Source organism: Phyllobates terribilis, unplaced genomic scaffold (genome assembly GCF_046119375.1).
Source record: "Phyllobates terribilis strain yellow unplaced genomic scaffold, ASM4611937v1 Scaffold_12__6_contigs__length_324123572, whole genome shotgun sequence".
In the NCBI taxonomy this organism is placed as follows: Eukaryota; Metazoa; Chordata; class Amphibia; order Anura; family Dendrobatidae; genus Phyllobates; species Phyllobates terribilis.
Genome location: NW_027362772.1, coordinates 53855324 through 53878705, shown reverse-complemented (window position 1 = coordinate 53878705; position 23382 = coordinate 53855324). Strand labels below are relative to the sequence as shown.

Here is a 23382-nt window from a genome sequence, read left to right as displayed (position 1 = left end):
TTATATTCTTGTACATAGGGGCAGTATTATAGTAGTTATATTCTTGTACATAGGAGCAGTATTATAGTAGTTATATTCTTGTACATAGGGGCAGTATTATAGTAGTTATATTCTTGTACATAGGGGCAGTATTATAGTAGTTATATTCTTGTACATAGGAGCAGTATTATAGTAGTTATATTCTTGTACATAGGGGCAGTATTATAGTAGTTATATTCCTGCACATATGGGGCAGTATTATAGTAGTTATATTCTTGTACATAGGGGCAGTATTATAGTAGTTATATTCTTGTACATAGGGGGCAGTATTATTGTAGATATATTCTTGCACATAGGGGGCAGTATTATAGTAGTTATATTCCTGCACATATGGGGCAGTATTATAGTAGTTATATTCTTGTACATAGGGGCAGTATTATAGTAGTTATATTCTTGTACATAGGAGCAGTATTATAGTAGTTATATTCTTGTACATAGGAGCAGTATTATAGTAGTTATATTCTTGTACATAGGGGGCAGTATTATAGTAGTTATAGTCTTGTACATAGGGACAGTATTATAGTAGTTGTATTCTTGTGCATAGGGGGCAGTATTATAGTAGTTATAGTCTTGTACATAGGGACAGTATTATAGTAGTTATATACTTGTACATAGGAGCAGAATTATAGTAGTTATATTCTTATACATAGGGGCAGTATTATAGTAGTTATATTCTTCCTAAATGCATCTGATCAGTCTGGACAATTTCCATATATATTTTGAATGTCTCTTTTATAGATACACACCCTCAGACCATGACAAGAACAGTTGACTCTGCTGTTATCTGCTATCAGCTGGTGTTCAGCACCTGAACAGGTAAATAAATAGACTTTTGTTATGAAGAGACATAATAAGAATATCTTGAGTCAGGTGGAAGATGTAACTAGGATGTAGTGTATTCCCACAATAATCTGGATATCTAAAGTGGTCCATAGATGACAGATCGTTCAGGATGGCTCAGTGAGTAGCATTGTTGCTTTGCAGCACTGAGGTCCTGAGTGTGAGTCCAACCAAGTGCTGCATCAATTTGCATGGGTTTTCCATGCTGATAGGGAATTTAGATTGTGAGCCCCAATGGGGATGGAGTTGACCAAAAAATAATAATAATGTTTGCTGAACCATCTAATGAGTATGAGGGTGTTTTGACATTCCCCCAATGTCAGATTTCAGGGGAGGGGTGTTGTAGATGAAGTCCGACTGTCCAGCATTCGCATTCCCAGGGCAGCTGCTGGGTCATATGGCCAAAGAGTAGGTCATTAAGGACTTTGCACTGGTCACTGCACTGATGGGAGGCATACAGCTGCTCATAAGTGGCTGACCCTTACTTTGATCATGGTCCCGGCTCATTGGACAACATAGGAAATACTGACTGTAATGGCGCAGCTGACATATGCAGCACCAACATAATACCGCTCGTGCAGTGCTAAAGTAAAGGCATTATGGTTATATATGTTACATAGAAGAAAAGGGTTGAGGATCCCTTTAAATAACAAGGAATAATAAGGAATCCTGGCCTGGATATTGACATCAATACTTAGACATGAGCAGCAGGGGGCGCCTCGTTTATTCCGTGTGCTTCCATTATGGGTGTACGTGCAGATTCCGCTTGTCTGTGCTGCTATTTTTATGTTTGCTGGGGAAGATAAGAGCGGAGCAGTACATGTACATGGGCGATAACACGGACGCGGGGCGTGTTGGCGGAGATTAGTAGCCCTGGTGCTGGCAGATGCGTCTGCACAGATTTGCTGTATGAGCTGATTTATCTAGGGCTTATTATGAGGCTTTTGACATTTCTATACATATATAGAGCTGGTAGGTGCAAGCCCTATCTCTGGAGTCTACAGCAGGGGTCTGATGTCCCTTGTTTTTGTTCTGTGGTTCATGGTGGTCCGTGCACTTTCCGTAACCACAGGACGTATATTTGTCTCTCCTCACGTCACCCCCAAATTAATATCAATCTCATCGCATGACCCTCTTTCAGAAGGCCCATTTAAACAGTTGATCGGCAGGCGTGTAAAGAGTCGACTCTCTGCACCCCTGCCGATCAGCAGTTTAAAGTGACTGCTACGCATTCATGAGTTCCATGTTTAACCGTGGCTCGACCTTGTGATGGTCCCATTTGCTTGAATGCTGCCACACCATGTATCGTTGCTACGAAAAGCACGGAGCAAGCATGTAGTTTACAGCATGAAACCTTTAGGTGGCAGCGTTTGTGTGGTGTCCCATTCCAAAGGCTGATCGGCAGTGTTGGTCCATACCGATATGATGGTGATGGCCTATCCTAAAGCCCTTTTATACTCAGTCGAATGAGTGTTCCTAAAACCATTCATTCCTGATGAGTGACCCATGAAGACATGGTGGTGATTAACCAATTGTTGTTTTTTTCTGGGCTAAAAATAATTGTTGCAGGCAGCACATCTCTTGTAAGCAGGGGATGTGCTGCCGATAATAAGCAGATTGTACGGGGATCAAATGGTCTTCGATGATGTTACTGATCATTCACCCTCATACATTTTTGCGTTGTTGTAATTGCTATTATTTAAGGGCCTTCAGCTCCATCTCTAGCCATGGAGACTTGATGGATGAACGCTCTGTAGGAAGATCGATCTTGTGCAAGCCCAGATAGGTCCACCAGGGTCTTCTCCACCGTTATCTTGATAGGATCAAGCCATCGGGTTGCTAGTCTTCTTCTTCGTCTTGTTCCTTCTATTCTTCTGACCATGTCCTTCTCCAGTGATTGTTCTCTTCACATGATGTGTCCAAAGTAGACAAGTCGTAGCTTGGTGATCTTTACTTCGAGTAACATTTCTGGCTTGATTTGTTCCAAGATTGATTAGTTTGCTCTTCTTGCCATCCATGGTATTGATATCATCCTTCTCCAGCACCACATTTCGAAGGCGTAGATTCTTCTTCTGGTTTGTTTCTTTAACGTCCAGGTTTCGCATCCATATGTTACTACAGAAAAGACCAAACTATTTCCGAGCCATGTTTGTCTCGTTCAACCATTGATCGGTGCCGGATGGGGCAGGAAGCTGCTGCTGATCAAAATGCTGCCCAAAGGGTTTCAATTAGCAAGTTATTATCTATCCAACGGATTGGTGATAATTAGCTTATTACTGGGGGTCCCAATAATCCTGAGAACAGGCTCCAAAATCCTCGGCCTTGGGACTGGCAAGTACAACTATGAGTAGTCCTGAGGACAATGTTGGTTGACCATTGCTTTGTTCAGATAGGGCACCCATTCACGAGATTGGAGGGGGGTCCTAATAGTGCTACCTGTGGATAGGTGATATTTGGTAAGATGAGACAAAAATTACCAAACAGATCAATGATATTTTGAGGTTTGCTGAGGCTTTGACCCCTGGGAACCCAGGTGTTCATGAGATTGGGTCTCTGCACTCGATCTCGACTCCATTCATTGTCTATGGGGCTGTATGCAAAAAAAATAAGCTCTGAATTAAGTAAAGCTGAGCATGAGCTCCTCCGCCCTCCACTGTCGGGATCACTGGGGGTCCCAGCGGTCAGACCACCAGTGATCAGAAAGTTATCCTCTATCCCATGGCATGGATAGGGAATATATTTATATATTTTTAAAGGCTGGATAGCCCCTTTAACTCTATGCCCATGCAGCAAATGCGAGGCTCTGTTTAAAAAAAAACCAAAATAAATAAATACATGAAATAAATAAATGAAATAGATAAACGATTTAGGATAAATAAATGAAATAAATAAATGAAATAAATTAAATATTTAGGATAAATAAATGAAATAAATAAATGAAATAGATAAAAGATTTAGGATAAATAAATGAAATAAATAAATGAAATAGATAAAATATTTAGGATAAATAAATGAAATAAATAAATGAAATAAATTAAATACTTAGGATAAATAAATGAAATAAATAAATTAAATAGATAAACGATTTAGGATAAATAAATGAAATAAATAAATTAAATATTTAGCATAAATAAATGAAATACATAAATAAATAAATGAAATAAAAGATTTAGGATAAATCAATTAAATACATTAATAAATAAAATAAATAAATAAAATATTTGGGATAAATAAAATAAATAAGCAAATAAATGAAATAAAAAAATATTTAGGATAAATAAAATAAATAAATGAAAAATAAAATAAAATATTTAGGATAAATATAATAAATAAGCAAATAAATGAGATAAAAAAATATTTAGGATAAATAAAATAAACAAATAAATGAAAAATAAAATGTTTAGGATAAATAAAATAAATAGATAAATGAAAAATAAACAAAGAAGAGATTTAGGATAAAAAATTTATTAAATAAATAAATGATTTAGTATAAATAAATTAAATACATAAACAAATACACACAAAAAAAATAATAAAAAAAGATTTAGTATATAGGATGTGACCAATGTCTGGACAAATACTATATGGGATGGATTCTATAGGTCGGATCCTGTTGCTTTAATTCGGATTGTGGTTGATCGGTGCTGCATCTATAACAAGTCCCCATAAAATCCCATATACATCCTTGTGATGAAAGCCGGCCGGTGGGTGCAGCTCTCTGGCGCCCCCTTACCTCTCAGGTCAGTCAAGGTACTGCACCTAGAGAAAGTAGTGCCAGGAAGCTGCAACCAGCGCAGGGAACACGGTAGTGTGTTATCCCTTCAACGTCACTAAACCGTAACGTCACTACACAGCACAACTCGCTAGCGCCCTCTTAGCCTCAGGTCAGTCAAGGAACTGCACCTAGGATAAGCGGTCGCCAGGGAGACTGTCCTGTAACCTACTGGGTATCGGGGCCCTCTGTAGTGAGGGCGGTATATATATATCTTCCTTGGCCGCGCCAGGACTATATATATCTGAACCTCCGACCGTCACTACCAGCCTTCCCCAATCCCCAGTTGGTATGCTGCCACCAGTCCCTATTTTAGATATACGCCCAGCCCGTGAATGGGCCTATATCGGGTCAGGAACCAACCCTGGGTAGCGTTTTTGGCTTGAGCCGAGCTCACACGGACGTGCGTTCGTTATGCAGAATAAAAGGCAGGCCCACAATTACTTGAGGTAATTGATTATAATAATACACTAGATACACGATATACAACTAAATATACACAGGTATAAGGTCAGGCTAAACTATACAACAATGGAATACAACACACAGAATCACCACAGCATATCAGTTACCGGTTTCTTGATTTTCTTGTGACGCAGGGAGAGGATTCTGCGGTCGCAGGCACGGTTCTTTGTTACAGGCTGAGGCCTACCACCGCATGGTCAAACTGCTCCTCCCCTTGGTGGCCTCAGCTGGTGCTCAGATGTTCAGCACACCACTCTTGGGTCAAGACTGACTTGTCTCTTGTCTGTCCTGCTATCTTACCTGCCCCGTCCCGCCCACTGCTGGTGAGGTCAGCTGGCTCAGTCTCCACCCTCAGGTCTAACTTCGATCAGAAGCCCAAATTCTATGGAACCCAATAACTTCTTCTGGGATGGTCTCATGATACCCCCAGGGGTTCCCATGGATTCGGGCCGCCGTAACCGACCTTTTGATATCAATTATGATACCATACGGTCCTCAGGAATGGCTCCGCGCTATATCTTGGCTTCCAGAGCACGTACAAACGTCTACCGCGGAGGCTTGTGTGCGCAATGGCTCCGGGACGCCGTGATATTTTTTTATTGGCCCATCCCACGCAACATGCGTGTACTATTCATGTTTCTATATCTTATGCCTCCATGCTTGTGACAGACAAAGAAACTAGTCCTATGGGACAAATGGTCAGGTACAGATAGACGAAGCACCCCCCCCTGCTGGCTGTGTTTCCTCTCGAAGTCTTTGAAGCTCCTAGCATTCAAGTGTTAAGTAGGCTTCTTATCTTACAGGAGCCTGGATGGGGGGAAACTATCTAGTTGACGTTTTAACAGAAGGTCCCAAGGGTGGGGGCTGCTGAAGTGTGGCCATCCCTGGATATGATTTATCATTACCAAGATGGCGGCTACAGGTTCATCACACCTCCCCCTATACGAGGGCGCGAGGGGGTAGCACATTCCTGTGTTCCCCCGTGCGTCCTTCTGCACCCTCCCCTTGCCGGGATAACCCGTCAGCGTTACCGTGGTCACGGCCTCTTCTGTGGCGAATGGAGAAGTGGTACTGCTGGAGAGCGAGGCTCCAGCGTAGCAACCTGCCATTCGACCCAGAGACCGTGTGTAACCAGCTGAGGGGGTTGTGGTCCGTCTCCACGGTGAAATGGCTCCCGTACAAGTAGGGCTGCAGACGCTGCAGGGCCCATACAATTGCCAGGCATTCTTTTTCCACCGTGGAGTAAGCCACCTCCCGGGGCAGTAGCTTCCTGCTCAGGTACAAGACAGGATGTTCCTGGCCTGTCGTGTTGACCTGACTTAGCACAGCACCGAGGCCAAAGTCACTGGCGTCGGTCTGTACCACAAACGGCCGGTCGAAGTCGGCAGCTTGCAGTACAGGGGAGCTACTTAGGGCGGCTTTGAGTGCCCCGAAAGCTGTCTCGCAGGCGACTGTCCAGTCGACTGCGACGGGCAGCTTCTTCTTGGTGAGGTCCGTCAGGGGCTTGGCCAGGGTGCTATAGTGTGGGACGAACCTCCTATAGTACCCGGCGGTCCCCAAGAAGGACATCACCTGCTTTTTGGTCCTAGGAGTGGGCCAGGATGCGATGGCATCCACTTTCCCAGGTTCTGGCTTCAGAACCCCCCCGCCTACCCGGTGACCCAGGTAGAGGACCTCACTCATGCCCAGCTGGCACTTTTCCGGCTTGATGGTCAAGCCTGCCCGGTGGATCCGACCGAGCACCTGCCGCAGGTGCTCTAGGTGATCCTCCCAAGTGGGACTGAAGACTGCAATATCGTCCAAGTACGCAGCCGCGTACCCTTCAAGTCCCTCAAGCAGCGTATTGACCATCCGCTGAAAAGTGGCAGGGGCATTCTTCATGCCGAATGGCATCACTGTGGACTCGTACAGTCCAAAAGGGGTGATAAAGGCAGAGCGTTCCCTTGCCGCGGGGGTCAGAGGAATCTGCCAGTACCCCCGGCTCAGATCCATGATGGTCAGGTACTTAGCCCCGGCCATCCGATCGAGCAGGTCATCGATGCGTGGTATGGGGAACGCATCGGTGGCCGTTACAGCGTTGAGCCCCCGGTAGTCCACGCAGAACCGTGTAGTTCGGTCCTTCTTTGGTACGAGGACTACAGGCGAGGCCCACGCGCTGCTGGATGCCTGGATCACCCCCAGCTTCAGCATCTCGTCTATCTCTTGGCGCATGTTTCCCTGCACCTCGAAAGAGACCCGATATGCTGAACGCCGGATCGGCGGGTGATCGCCAGTGTCCACGTCGTGGACAGCCATCTCAGTCCTTCCGGGCAGGCTGCTGAACAGCCCCCGGAAGGGGTGCAGGGTGGTCCCCAGCTGGGACCGTTGGTCCTCCGTGAGCTGGTGGCCAACCCCCACATCCTCGATGGACCCACCCGCCTTGGCTTGGGTGAGCAGATCCAGGAGGGTTTCTACCTCTCCTTCCTCGGGAAGGTTGCACACTGGGTGGGCAGTCGCTTCCCGCTCATGATGAGCCTTCATCATGTTCACGTGGAAGGCCTTCCTCCTTCCACGGGCGTGATCCAGGGTGACCAGATAGGTGACGGCATTGAGTTTCTGGTGCACGAAGTAGGGACCTTCCCAGGCTGCCTGAAGCTTGTTCTGTGGTACGGGGACCAGTACCCACACCTTTTGACCCACCTGGTAGGTCCTCTCACAAGCATTCTGGTCGTACCACCGCTTCTGGTCGGCCTGGGCCTGGGCCATATTGTCCTGCACCAGCTTTGCCAAGGCCATCATCCTGTCCCGGTGGCGCACGACATACTCGATGACCGACACCTCGGGGGTGGCCAAATCCCCTTCCCATGCTTCCTTCACCAGAGCCAGGGGGCCCCGTACCCGTCGCCCGTACAGGAGCTCAAAGGGGGAGAACCCCGTTGAGGCCTGCGGAACCTCCCGGTAAGCAAATAGGAGGTGTGGGAGGTAACGCTCCCAGTCTCTCCCGTGGGAGTCGACCAACATCTTAAGCATCTGCTTTAAGGTGCCATTGAACCGCTCACACAGGCCATTAGTCTGTGGGTGATACGGGCTGGCCACCAGATGTTGCACCTGCATTTGCTTACAGAGGGACTCCATCAGCCGCGACATGAACTGGGTCCCTCGGTCGGTGAGCATTTCTTGGGGGAAACCCACTCTGGAGAAGATCTCCAGTAAGGCGGTAGCCACCTTGTCGGCCCGAATGGACGACAAAGCTACCGCTTCCGGGTACCGGGTGGCATAGTCCACTACCGTGAGTATGAAGCATTTCCCGGAGTGGCTGGGAGTGGACAGAGGTCCAATAAGATCCACAGCAACCCTCGAGAAAGGCTCTTCGATGATTGGCAGAGTTACCAGTGGGGCTTTGGGGCGCGGCCCCGCCTTCCCCACCCTCTGACAGGTGTCACACGAACGGCAGTAGGCACCCACCGCGGCTCCCATCCCAGGCCAGTAGAAATGCTGAGCTATCCTGGCCTTGGTTTTAGCGATCCCTAGGTGTCCGGCCATCGGAATCTCGTGTGCGATCCGCAACAATTCCGCCCTGAACGGATAGGGTACCACTAACTGTCGGTCCCTGGGCCACGCCTCCGGTGAACCCTGCTGGACCGTTACCCGGTACAGCCGTCCCTGGTCCCAGACCACCCGCTCGCAGTCTGACTCCATGGGAGGCTGTGCCGCCTGTTCCTTGAGAGCTTTCAGGCTGTCGTCTGCTTCCAACGCAGCCTGAAATTCCTGACTTGATGTGGCCAGAATCGACGAAACTGCCACATCCTCTGTCAGCCCCTCCGGGCATGTCACCTGGCCGCTGTCTGACCCGGCAGACACTTGGTCAGAAGTGGGGAAGCCGTCGGACCTCTGCAAGGCTCCTTGGGCTCCGGCGCTCCCACTCCTGGTGACAGCGGCTATGACCGCTGTGACCGTGGGTAGTGCCTGCTTCCCCTCTGTTTCTGACCAAGCCGCCCGATCAGGCAGGCTTCCTAGGCCTTTGGACATCTCGGATGTGGGGAACTCCTGCCCTGGGGTCTTACCTGGCGGCTCCTCTCTTGGGACACCCCCACCTCCCATGGCCTGTTCCTCCCCCTGCAGTGGGCCTATACTCAGCAGCCTGGATACCCCTGGGAGCCCTACACTGCCGGTAGCTGCCCCCCTCTCCATCCCTGAGCTTCCCTCTACAGAATCCTGCCCGCCCCCTCCCTCACCGGAGGACAAGAGGTCACGGCACGCCGGCTGAGCACCTCTGCGGGCATCCCCACACTCCCCACCTGCTTTCACTAACCCTGTTTGTGTTGTGTCTGTGCAGGTGTTACCCTCAGGTTTCACTCCCTCCTCCTCAGCAGGACACACACTACATACAACATGGTTGGCATTAGCAGCAGACAAATCAATACACTCTTGGGGGGCCGAACTTGGGGGTTCAGAGGGTACATACTGCGATACTAGACGCCCCAAGTCGGTCCCTAATAAAACATTTGCGGGAATATTTGGCGTTACTCCCACCTCCCGCATCCCCCTTCCGGCACCCCAGTCCAAATACACCATGGCAACGGGAAGTGCCGGCTCCACGCCTCCAACCCCGGAGACGGAAAGAGTCTTTCCTGGTACCAAGTCCTGGGGGGACACCACCTCAGGCCGTACCAGTGTTCGTTCAGCGCCCGTGTCCCGCAGTCCCATGACCGCAGAACGGCCTATGGTGACGGGTTGGATGTTGTCCAGGGACCTACCACCACCCCCTCCCACACACAAAACATTGGGCGCTCTCTGGGACTGGGATGGGGTCTTTTGGCGCTGGGGACACTCAGCCCTAAAGTGTCCTGGTTTGTTGCATAGATGACAACGTCTTACGTCTGGTCCTTGCCTGGAGAGGGCAACAGGGGGATACACCCCTTGTGTTCTAGGGGCCGGGGAAACAGGGGCATGACTGGGCTTACCCCCTCTCCAGGTGCTGCTGGCAGACTTCTTCAGCTCAGGCGCCCTGTTATTGGCATACTCGTCTGCCAGGGCGGCTGTAGCAGAAGCCCCTGTTGGTTTTCGGTCACGGAGGAACTGTCGGAGGTCCTCTGGGCAGTTCCACAAGAACTGCTCCGTGACGAACAGTTCCTGGACCTCCTGGCGGGTAGTAAGCGCTAGACCCGAGGTCCAGTGCTCTGCGGCTCTCAACAGCGCCCGCATATGATCGGTCCAGGTGTCCTTGGGGCCACGCAGCAGGCTCCGGAACTTCTGGCGGTACGACTCGGGAGTGAGGTTGTACTGCCGGATCAGGGCCCGCTTGATGCAGTCGTAGTTCTGTACCTCCCCGGCAGGTAAGTCCCCCAAGGCATCCAGGGACTTACCCCTCAAACGGGGGGTCAGGTATCTGGCCCACTGATCCCGGGCCAGATGGTGCTGAAGACAGGTCCGTTCAAATGCCACCAGAAAGGAGTCCAGGTCCCCATCCTTCTCCAGTAGAGGGAAGTCCTCAGCTCGGACTTTGGACGACTTGGTCTCCTGATGGGTTGGTTGCTCTAGCGGAAGCCCCCGCTGGGCCAGGTCCAGTTGGTGCTGGCGCTCCGCAGCTCGCTCTGCACGCTCCGCAGCCTCCCGGCGCTCTGCAGCTTCACGCTCCGCAGCCTCCCGGCGCTCCGCAGCTTCGCGCTCCTCCTCCGCTGCCTTCTCTGATGCTGCCAGGAGGGTTTTGTAGACGGCATCGCCATGAGACTGGAGACTTGCCATAGCCGCTTGTAAAAGGGCTTGTGATCTGGACAGGCTGGGCTGGGTAGGTGGTGGGCAGCCCACTGCGGGACCGTATACTGGGGACTGGCTCCCTGAGGTGCCCGGGCTGGACTCCTCCTCGCCATGAGTAACAATGTCCTCCCCTCCTGCCACACGGACCGTAGCATTAGCCTCCTGCAGGGTCTTGCTCCTGGTGCCGTCTGCCATCTTGGTAACCGACACCGCTGCAACCCTGAGTTTGCACACACCTTGTTATACTTTTAGCCTGACCGTCTAACGTTGGGCTGACCTTAAGACTCCAGCAGTGGAAGTTACCACTGGCAGTCTTTAGTGCCTGGGAGTAGGGGTCCCACAACACTATTATTCTGCAATCCCACCGCTCTGCCACCAATGTGATGAAAGCCGGCCGGTGGGTGCAGCTCTCTGGCGCCCCCTTACCTCTCAGGTCAGTCAAGGTACTGCACCTAGAGAAAGTAGTGCCAGGAAGCTGCAACCAGCGCAGGGAACACGGTAGTGTGTTATCCCTTCAACGTCACTAAACCGTAACGTCACTACACAGCACAACTCGCTAGCGCCCTCTTAGCCTCAGGTCAGTCAAGGAACTGCACCTAGGATAAGCGGTCGCCAGGGAGACTGTCCTGTAACCTACTGGGTATCGGGGCCCTCTGTAGTGAGGGCGGTATATATATATCTTCCTTGGCCGCGCCAGGACTATATATATCTGAACCTCCGACCGTCACTACCAGCCTTCCCCAATCCCCAGTTGGTATGCTGCCACCAGTCCCTATTTTAGATATACGCCCAGCCCGTGAATGGGCCTATATCGGGTCAGGAACCAACCCTGGGTAGCGTTTTTGGCTTGAGCCGAGCTCACACGGACGTGCGTTCGTTATGCAGAATAAAAGGCAGGCCCACAATTACTTGAGGTAATTGATTATAATAATACACTAGATACACGATATACAACTAAATATACACAGGTATAAGGTCAGGCTAAACTATACAACAATGGAATACAACACACAGAATCACCACAGCATATCAGTTACCGGTTTCTTGATTTTCTTGTGACGCAGGGAGAGGATTCTGCGGTCGCAGGCACGGTTCTTTGTTACAGGCTGAGGCCTACCACCGCATGGTCAAACTGCTCCTCCCCTTGGTGGCCTCAGCTGGTGCTCAGATGTTCAGCACACCACTCTTGGGTCAAGACTGACTTGTCTCTTGTCTGTCCTGCTATCTTACCTGCCCCGTCCCGCCCACTGCTGGTGAGGTCAGCTGGCTCAGTCTCCACCCTCAGGTCTAACTTCGATCAGAAGCCCAAATTCTATGGAACCCAATAACTTCTTCTGGGATGGTCTCATGATACCCCCAGGGGTTCCCATGGATTCGGGCCGCCGTAACCGACCTTTTGATATCAATTATGATACCATACGGTCCTCAGGAATGGCTCCGCGCTATATCTTGGCTTCCAGAGCACGTACAAACGTCTACCGCGGAGGCTTGTGTGCGCAATGGCTCCGGGACGCCGTGATATTTTTTTATTGGCCCATCCCACGCAACATGCGTGTACTATTCATGTTTCTATATCTTATGCCTCCATGCTTGTGACAGACAAAGAAACTAGTCCTATGGGACAAATGGTCAGGTACAGATAGACGAAGCACCCCCCCCTGCTGGCTGTGTTTCCTCTCGAAGTCTTTGAAGCTCCTAGCATTCAAGTGTTAAGTAGGCTTCTTATCTTACAGGAGCCTGGATGGGGGGAAACTATCTAGTTGACGTTTTAACAGAAGGTCCCAAGGGTGGGGGCTGCTGAAGTGTGGCCATCCCTGGATATGATTTATCATTACCAAGATGGCGGCTACAGGTTCATCACAATCCTCATCGTTCCTGGCAGAAACTAGTAACAAAAAAAAAGAAGAGGTGATACTGTAAAATCCACTGGAGTCCTCTCCTATACAAAAAGCTTTGTTTTGCAAGAGATAAGGGGATTGTGAGAGAAGTGAGAGAAGGAGGAGGTGAGAGCAGAGGAGGAGGAGGAGGAGGAGTGAAGGATTAGGCCAATGAGAGGTGTGTCACAGAGAGCTGGGAGCCCAGTGGTGTGAATCATTAGCTGTGTCACAGTGTGCCAGTGCTGCACACTAGCACTGCTGGGGAGCTGTGCTGCTGCTGCTGCTGCTGCTGCTGTTGCTGTTGCTGTTGCTGCTGCTGTTGCTGTTGCACTGTGCTAACCTCTGCGTCTGCCTGTTTTTCCGTTGACCCTTAGACACTTTGCCCTTGGATCTCGCAGGAGTAAGGTAAGTTGTGTCAGGCGCACATGAAATTTATGAAATTCGCAGGATCTGGAGTTTCAAAAAGTTTATCCTGAGACCACAGGAGGGGGATTAACCTGCGGCTCTCCAGCTGTTGTGAAACTACAAACTTGGAGACCATTGGGGGACATTATATGGACATTGGACGTGTTTCCTCCTACAATCGCCACCATACGGCCAGCATACGATCGCCACTATACGATCGTCCTTATATTCGATTAGTTATGTTGATGGCTGTGAGAACTTTCATCTTTAGTCCCGTAGTGCGGAGGTGAAGGAATAGGGACAGAAATGGTTGTTTCCGACCAATGGAAATGTGTCCCTCGGATAAAATCATTCCTGTTTCTCGGATTTGGCGGTTTTTATGATGCTGTATCCTTGGAGTTGTGTATAATTTACCTATGCGTAGCATTATAATGTACATTATGGATGACAACCAAGCCCCCACCTCCAGAGTCACTCAGCTTTCCCAGACCCCTGAATGTCTAACTGGTCAAGTTATTTAGTAATAATGGTGGGTGGGGACTTGGTACATGGGGTGTAGGGCAAATGGGGGAATAGGGTGCAGTGCAACATGGAAAATGGGGCAGGAAGCAATGTAGAGAGCCTCATTTTTTCATAATGCCGCCATATAGTGCCAAAATAATACTTCTATTACAAACTCACATACTATCCAACATAGTGCCAATATAACACTGCCATTAAAAGCCCATATAATACCACTATTTAGTGCCAAGATAATACTGCTATTAGTAAACCACATAATACCGTCACACAGTGCCATGATAATACTACTATGAACAACCCACATAAAACTGTCATCCAACATAATACCACCATATGCAACCAGGATAATACTGCTATTATAAACTAACATAATACCACCATATAGTGCCTAGATAATAAGGCTATGAATAATGCACATAATACCACCATATTGTGCCAAGATAATACTACTTATTATTAACCCAAATGATACCACTATTTAGTGCCAAAATAATACTGGTATGAGCAACCCACATAAATAATACCATCACACAGTGTCAAGATAATACTACTATGAACAACCCAATAAAAGTAATATCACTCATAATACTGCCAGGATAATACTGATATTATCAACGCACATAATACCACCATATAGTGCTTAGATGATAAGACTATTAACAACACATATAGTACCACCACATAGTGCCAAGATAATACTACTTATTAACAGCCCACATAATACTGCCAGGACAATACAGCTATTATCAACTCAAATAATACCACCATATAGTGCAAGATATTACTACGTATCACCACCCCTCATAATGCCATTATTAAGTGCCAATATAATACTGCTATAAGCAACACACATAATACCGTCACTGAGTGCCAAGTTAATACTATGAACAACCCACATAATACCACCATATACCGCCAATATAATACAGCTATTATCAACTCACATAATACCACTATATAGTGCCAAGATAGTACTACTATTTTTCACCCACATAATACCATTATTAAGTGCCAAGATAATACTGCTATAAGCAACCCACATAATACCGCCACTGAGTGCCAAGTTAATACTGTGAACATCCCACATAATACCACCATATACTACCTCGATAATATAGCTATTAACAACCGAAATAATACCACAACTGAGTGACAACTTAATAGTATGAACAACCCATGCATCCCACATAATAGCTTTATTATTATGGCAGTATGTGGTGGTATTAATGTAGGATGTTAATATGATGTGAGTTGTTCATAGTATTAAGTTGGCACTCAGTGACGGTACTATGTAGGTTGTTAATAGCTTTATTATTAACAACGCACATAATACCGTCACTGAGTGCCAAGTTAATACTATGAACAACCCCTGCATCCCACATAATAGCTTTATTATCATGGCAGTATGTGGTGGTATTATGTGAGATGTTAATAGCTTTATTATTATGGCAGTATATGGTAGTATTAACAACTCACATAATACCGTCACTGAGTGCCAAGTTAATACTATGAACAACCCACGTCATATTAACATCCCACATAATACCGCCATATACTGCCGTGATAATAAAGCTATTAACAATGAACATAATACTGCCACATAGTGGCAAGATAATACTACTACTATTAACAACCCAAATAATACCGCCAAAATAACTCTGCTGTTAAGAACCCACATAATACCCCCACATAGTGCCCAAATAGTATTTATTTTCCATTACTTCTAGACTGTAATCAGTACTTCCTCCGCCATTGTTCTCAGTGATGTGTTTAGATGCATCCTCCATATGTTTACTGGTAAGTTTGCGCCCCAGTACAGGGGTGGGGGGTCGGCCATGTTGACTTTAATCAAGACGCAGCCTGAATAAGGGCATTCATCAGGACACACAAGGCACAGTGAACACACGGCGACCGCTGCGTAATGGGCCCCGACTGAAATTTACCTTTGATCCGATGTTCCTGCGAGTCTGGCATTCATTAGCCCGGGGACTGGGTTTCACTCTAGGAAAGGAAATGAGACAATATGGCGGTGACTGGTAGAAATATAAAGCAGAACTCCGACCCCCTATCTCCCCCTTATTGAGGCCCGCGGCCCCTCTGCATATCTTTATTGCTCCCTTCCCATTCTTACAAGTTTACAACTGTAGTTGTGTGATTCTATAATAAAAAGAAATCACCTTTTGCAATGCAAAGAAATAAAGAAGCGGTGATGCAGTGTAAAGCATGGTGGACCGAAAAGCACCAATCAGATCAAGGGTTGGATTTTAGCTTTGTAAAATGTCACCTGGGTCTGATTGCGTTGGGGGTTTTGTTATCCCGTTGTATAACGTTACCTCTAATGGTCGCCGTCCTGAAATATGTGGAGGACAAGGACATATGGCGTCTCTTGTGAGACCGCGACACCTATAGAGACATCAGGTCACAGGTGAAGTGTCTGAAGGCGTCGCTAGTGTAAACCCGAGCTCTTCTGCCCTATCTCATTACCGCTACGGCCTCACATATCCTCTCGTGTGTGAATATTTTTTAAAACCATTTTTATTGCCCCCAAATCAGCTTGAAATAACAAAAAAACATTAAATAACCCCAAATCTTTATTAAAAATCTTCTCCCGTTTCGGTATACAGCTCTTATGCACACCTATGTAACTCCATGGTTGCAGACTCCATAGCAAATTAAGAAATGGAAGCTGAGCTCTGATTGGTCGCTAGCGGCAGCTAAAACAAACTTGACACCAGAATTCAAACGTGTCTTATGGAAACACTGTCCAATCAGAGCTCAGCTTTCATTTTTCCTGAGCGGTTTATGTAATGAAAACAGAGCTCTGATTGGTTGCTAGAAGCAGCTAAAATAAACATGATACCAGACTTCAGACTGTTCAATCAGACCTCAGCTTTCATTTTTCCTGAGCTGTTTAAGTAATGGAAACTGAGCTCTGATTGGTTGCTAGAGGCAGCTAAGACAAACTTGATACCAGACTTTAAATGTTTCTGATTGAAAAACTGTCCAATCAGAACTCAGCTTTCTTTTTTCCATAGCAGATTAAGAAATGAAAGCTGAGCTCTAATTGGTTGCTAGGGGCAGCTAAAACAGTCTTGATACCAGACTTCAAACTGCCCAATCAGAGCTCAACTTTCATTTCTTAAACCACTCTGTAGCAATGAAAGCTGATCTCTGATTGGTTGCTATGGACAACAAAGACCGTTTTGAAAGTTGAGGCCTAGTTTGATTTACTGTTTACATGAAGATACATTAAGCCAATAAATGTAACTATGCCGCCATCTTGAAAGTCACCATATTGAATAAGTCACTTGTGACATTGAGGCAGTCAGGCGTTTTTCCCGGTTTCTTCCGCCAGTTACTGGCTGGCAGCTCCGGCGTCCTTTGTTATGGTCTTGCTGGGCTATTTCCCCTCTTTTTATCAATGCGCCGTTCCTCGCAGTAAATCACAATGGAAGCTTTCAGCTCAGGCCACATGAATGGCCAAGTGTGAAATTGTGTGAAAAATTTAAATAAAGGCAAAGTAACGGGGTCTCAGCACCCCCCCTGTTACCAAGACATAAAACATTCCCATAAAAGTCACTTTTTTTGTGCACTTGATGTTTTTTTTGCTAATCTTTTTATGTTGAACCATCTGGAATATTGTGCGAGGGGGAGACGGTTGGGAACGCCGTACCGGCCCGACGCTAAGCCCCCCGACTCACAATCTGCTTCGTCTTCAGTCACAAGCTTGTAAAGTTTGTCAGGAATCCACTTGCTTTTGTTTGGGGTGCTGACATATGGCACAATGGCGGCCATTACACCCGGGGGGGCCGATACTTTTTTACAGTTATCACGTATAAGGACGACTTGGTCACACAAAGTCTACTGAGACTTGTAGGAACCTTTCGTCCTCGCTAATAGAGGGGTCAGTTGTGTTGGACCCCTCCTCCCCATCACTATATGCACTAGTAGAAAATATATGGACGGGGCACTCCTTGCCTAGGTAACCGACCACCTCTCAGTCTGCAGCGATGGGTGGTATCCTAGGCAACGAGTTGTACACCATAGAGTTAAAAATCCACTCCGTTTTTGAGAGGATTTTTAATAAGAGTTCATGTTGCTTGTTTCTATTTGTTTTGTTTTTTTACGAGCACTTGGTAATTTAAACCATATAAGTAGGGATGAACGGACCGGTGAAAGTTCTGTTCGGGTACCAGAACGTTACCAGAACTGGAACCAGAACCTGAACCACATTGAAAACAATGAGGACCTGAACTTTGGAGCTGGAAAATCTCTCTCTCACGCTATCTCTCTTGCTTTCTCACGCTCTCTCTCACCTTTTCTCTCGATCTCTCTTGCTCTCTCTCTCACTCTATCTCTCGCTCTCTTGCTTTTTCTCTTGATCTCTCTCTCGCTCTCTCTCGCTTGCTCTTTCTCTCTTGCTCTTTCTTGCTTGCTCTTTCTCTCGCTCTCTTTCTCTGTCTTGCTTGCTCTCTCTCTTGCTTTCTCTCTGTCTCGCTCTTTCGCTTGCTCTCTCTCTCGTGCTCTCTATCTTGCTTTCTCTCTCTGTCTCGCTCTTTCTCCTACTCTCTCGTGCTCTCTGTCTTGCTCTCTCTCTTTCTCTCGCTTTCTCGCTTTTTCTCTTGATCTCTCTCGTGCTCTCTCTCGCTCTGTCTCTTGCTTTCTCACTTACTCTCTCTCGCTCTCTCTCTTTCTCTCTCTCTCACTCTTGCTCTTTGTCTTGCTCTCTCGCTCTCTATCTTGCTTTCTCTCTGTCTCGCTCTTTCTCTCACTCTGTCTCGCTTTATCTCTTTCTCTCGCTCTCGCTTGCTCTCTCTCTTGTACTCTCTATCTTTCTCTCTCTGTCTCGCTCTTTCTCTCACTCTGTCTCGCTTTATCTCTCTTTCTCTCGCTCTCTCTTGCTCTCGCTTGCTCTCTCTCTTGTGCTCTCTATCTTGCTTTCTCTCTCTGTCTCGCTCTTTCTCCTACTCTCTCGTGCTCTCTGTCTTGCTCTCTCTCTTTCTCTCGCTTTCTCGCTTTTTCTCTTGATCTCTCTCGTGCTCTCTCTCGCTCTGTCTCTTGCTTTCTCACTTACTCTCTCTCGCTCTCTCTCTTTCTCTCTCTCTCGCTCTTTGTCTTGCTCTCTCGCTCTTTGTCTTGCTCTCTCGCTTGCTCTCTCTCTCTATCTTGCTTTCTCTCTCTGTCTCGCTCTTTCTCTCACTCTGTCTCGCTTTATCTTTCTCTCGCTCTCGCTTGCTCTCTCTCTTGTACTCTCTATCTTGCTTTCTCTCTCTGTCTCGCTCTTTCTCTCACTCTGTCTCGCTTTATCTCTCTTTCTCTCGCTCTCGCTTGCTCTCTCTCTTGTGCTCGCTATCTTGCTTTCTCTCTCTGTCTCGCTCTTTCTCTCACTCTGTCTCACTTTATCTCTCTTTCTCTCGCTCTCTCTTGCTCTCTCTCTCGTGCTATCTTGCTCTCTCTCGCTCTCTCTCCTCCCAGACTTCCCCGAAACTCCGAACATTGCAACGGACTTCCAGTACGAACTGTCCGGTACGAACCCCGATCTTTCAAGTTCGGGTCCGCTCATCTCTACATATAAGAACTTGAGACTACCCCTTTAAGGAAGTCACTTGCCATAGATTTGTAGGCTCGATTCGTTGACACCGGTCTTAATGAAGTGATTGCTGGAGTAAGATGCATCAAATTCATTTAGAAGTATACCGACGCAAGGAGAGTGCGCCACCAAGGGACCGGAGTCTAGTTTCATCTTAATTTATGGCACTTTTTGGCATAAATTATGATGAATTGGTCAGCCATGCCCTTTCCCAGCTAAGCTCTTCTTCCCACTATTAAAAAAGCTAACTCAGCTGGCCAGGGCTGATGTAAAATGCCTAAAGTTGCAATTACGAGTTAAAAATTTTTTATGCCAGAAAAATCTTGAAAACTGTTTGATGAATTGAGGCCATATTTGTTTACCTGGTGTAAATGTCGCTGTTCTCCTGAATCTGGAGATGTTTTTCTTTTGTTCCTGCTCCTCTCCGTTCCTGAGATATGGCCCTTTCTTCCCTGCATATAAATCTAGCCTTTTTATCCAACTTGGTGTGGCTGTCAAGAACACACCCGCTTGACTAAAAGGGCTAGATTTATATATAGGGAATAAAGGGCCATATCTCAGGAACAGTGGCATTTACACTTATGATAAGTGACATTTTCTCCTTAATGCTCTATTTACAATTTAAAGGAATTCTCTAAGGCCAGACTGCTGGGTCTGATGTGTGAAGCAACGCCCCTTTATAAATAAACTCTCCTCTCGTAGTCCTTCTATGAGCCTACAGTGTCCCCTGCCAGTCTCCGTACACTACTGGGACCAGCACCTGTCTCGAGAGCGCCTCTGCCAGGACAAACATGGTTGTGCATACCCTTCCCTTTCCCTTCCTTTCTATGGGGAGCTTTGTAAATTGTTGAGCTTTCTCATAAAAATGAACGCAGAGAGTCATGCATGTGCGGACACCTTTCTTCTGACAGCGGCAGGACGAGGTTATGTTCTCGAAATTAATATTGTCCTCCATGTTCCAACACAACATATCCTTAAAGGTGATGGGTATAAACTTCAGGTTCAATTATTTTTTTTACATTTGCTTTCTATTTTTGCGTGGTTTTCAGCTGTTTTTTTGATTTGCGCCAATTTCTTCTTACAATTTATGCCTTTTTTTTTTAGTCTATTTTATGTGTTCACCTATTTTTTTTATATTTGCCATTATAGATGGAGTTTTTTTTCCAGTCGTGTGTAGCCTATTCATCAGTTGCGACTTTTTAAAAAGTCGCAACATTTTTTTACCCAAATGTCTTACCATACCCCCTACCCCCCGTTAGGAATTTAATGTACATGCAAATTTTGCAACATTTTAGCAGAACATGCAACTTTGTGCTCTAACAAGGCCCCCAAAAGGAAAAAGACAAAAAAATATTGATTTATTATTTTATTTTATTTTTTTCTTTTATCGTTATATTTTTTTATTATTTATTATATTATCATTATATTATTATTTATTATACTATTTATTATATTATTTTACTATTTTTATATTATTTATTATTTGATTGTATTATTTTTATATTATTTATAATATTATTATTTATTATATTATTTATTTTATTTTATCATTATATTTATTTTATTATTTATTATATTACTTATTATAATTTATTACTTTTATTTTATTTATAATATTATTTATTATATTATTATGATATTGTTCTATTTTATTATTTTATTATATTATTTACTATATTATTTTACTATGTTTATATTATTATTATTTTTATATTTATTATAATATTTTATTATGTTAATTTTATTTACAATATTATCATTTGTTATATTTTTTATGTTTTATTTTATTATTATTTATTACATTATTTTATTATTTTTATTTTGTTGATAATATTATTATTGCTTTTATTATTTTATTATTATTTATTAGTATTATTTATTATATTTTATTATTTTTATTTTATTAATAATGTTATTATTTATTATATATTGTTATTTATTATTTTATTATTATTTATTAGTATTATTTTTTATGTTTTTATATTTTTATTTTATTTAGAATATTATCATTTATTATATATTTTTATTTATTATTTATTATATTTTATTATTTTTATATTATTTAATATATCTTTTTATTTATTATTTTATTTATTATTATTAATTATTACTATTATTTTATTATTTTTATTTTATTTAGTATTGTTTATTATATTTTATTATTTTTATTTTATTTAGAATATTAGCATTTATTATATATTTTCATGTATTATTTATTATATTTTATTATTTTTATATTCTATTTATTTATATTATATTATTTTTATTTATTATTTTATTATTAATTATTACTATTATTTTATTATTTTTATTTTATTTAGAATATTAGCATTTATTATATTATTATTATATTATTTATTACATTATTTTATTATTATTATTTTTTTTTTTTATAAAAATATTTTTCATTTTGCCCAAACTTTATAAAGCCAGTGCGCCATTTTGAAAAATTGGAGAAAAAAAACTACAGCAAATACCACAAGACAGAGAAAAAAAAGAAAAGTGACTTAAAAATCAAAAAACCCAAAACGCAAATGATGAATGGAGCCCTTCATGTTGTCTATGCAAAGATAAAGTAAGGCAGGGAAATCAGGTGCGGCTCTCTCATTCCCTCCTATTCAAATCATTGTCAGGAATCGTCTCCCTCCTCGCTTTTGTCACACAGATACGTGCTGAACCTGTTCCAAAACGCGTCGTCTCATGATTTAAAAATGTCTCCTCCTTTTCTTGGCACATGAACAGTTATCACGGAAGTGCAGACTGGTGGTTAAACCGTCACTTAAGAGGAGATGAGCCCCCGCAGGCCTGCGCCGACACCACCCTGTGGATGAAAACATCTGTCATGTGCTGAAAATGTTCTTCTCTTTTATATTTTTTGGGTTGGGTGGGCAATGGCTGCACTTTTCCTTCACCCCTAGACTCAAATCTATGTAAGAGAACAGCAGTATTTTGCATAACGCCAGCAGAATTATAGGGAAGGCAAAACAGGCAGTTGCCTATTGGCCTCCACCACTTTGGGGCTCCGACGCTTATCACTCCAGATTTTTCGGTAGTCTCTGCAGGAAGAAATAGGATTTTCTGATGCCCTCTCATACATTAGAATCTGGAGCTGTATAAACAGACGCCATGGCACTGTGTTGGATGATTAAATACCCCTTTAAGCCAGCTTTAATTGGGAATATCCCCTCTAGTATAGTCTTGTATATGTATACACCAGGCTACTTGGTTTTCCAGCGGCTTGGATGGTGGAGAAGAGACCTTTTTTTTAAGGAAGTAGAGCTCCCCTTTAATTTTTAAAAATTAAAGGAGAACTCACCTCTATAAAAACCTTTCACTTTTTTTCTTTTCATCGTAAATAAGAGGGAAATGTCATCTCTTAAACATGCAAAAACACACCCAAGGGCGACTCCTATCACCTACCCCGCCAGGCTCCATAGCAGGGACGATCATCCGGCTGTCAATCATGTCAGCGACAGGTCGTAAACGGAACATTCAGTGCAGGATTATCTGCATATTTTTACATCTGAGTACTACTACACCCAATATTTTTATTAATCACGGCAGAAAAAAAAAAATTGCCTGCGTGTCAGTATGTACTGTGGTTCTGGAATTCTGTTCATGAGCCAGGAGTCTCAGGATGAACACTGATATATCTCCCTTTTACTGTACACTTGGGATTGTGAGAGGACAAGAGAGATATCTACATCTCTGGAAGCTTGGAAGGCAACAAGAGTTGTTCTTGTAAATTGGACAACGAGATTAGGAACTAAAAATGAGATAAGCTGCGGAATCAGGAAGTCCAAGATAAACGGGTCGGGAGGAGGGTGAAAACAGGTATAATATAGATCTCCACGTTATAACGAACAGTTCTACGACTTTCTAAGATGCTTTCTCAAAATTTTCAAGATCTCCGCTTCCTGTCAGTGAATGGAACCAATCTTATTTACATTTTGAGGCTACACAGGGGGTGCTGAAACAAATTTATCCAGTCTAGACAATCCTAAGTGGTATACTAGACTCCAGACTGATACATTGTAGCAAAAACAGGATTTAAAGGGGGTTTTCCCATCTTCATAAAATGGGTATTGTCGGATAGAGCTTGTAAGTACAAGCAATTTTGCAATTTACTGCTTATT

General features: G+C 44.7%; 1 protein-coding gene across 2 annotated transcripts in view; it reads left to right on the top strand.

Moving 5' to 3' along the window:
• The first annotated feature begins 959 nt into the window (after nucleotides 1-959).
• PHLDB3 (pleckstrin homology like domain family B member 3) overlaps nucleotides 960-23382 on the top strand; it is a 67052-nt gene continuing 44629 nt past the window's right edge. Inside the window, exon 1 of one of the 2 annotated variants that reach the window (XM_073655813.1) lies at nucleotides 960-999. In XM_073655813.1, coding sequence (XP_073511914.1) covers nucleotides 975-999 — 25 coding nt within the window. In that variant the 5' untranslated portion in view covers nucleotides 960-974. Of the gene's footprint in view, nucleotides 1000-12922; nucleotides 13135-23382 lie in introns of those variants that run through there. The other variant, XM_073655816.1, reaches the window with a different exon arrangement.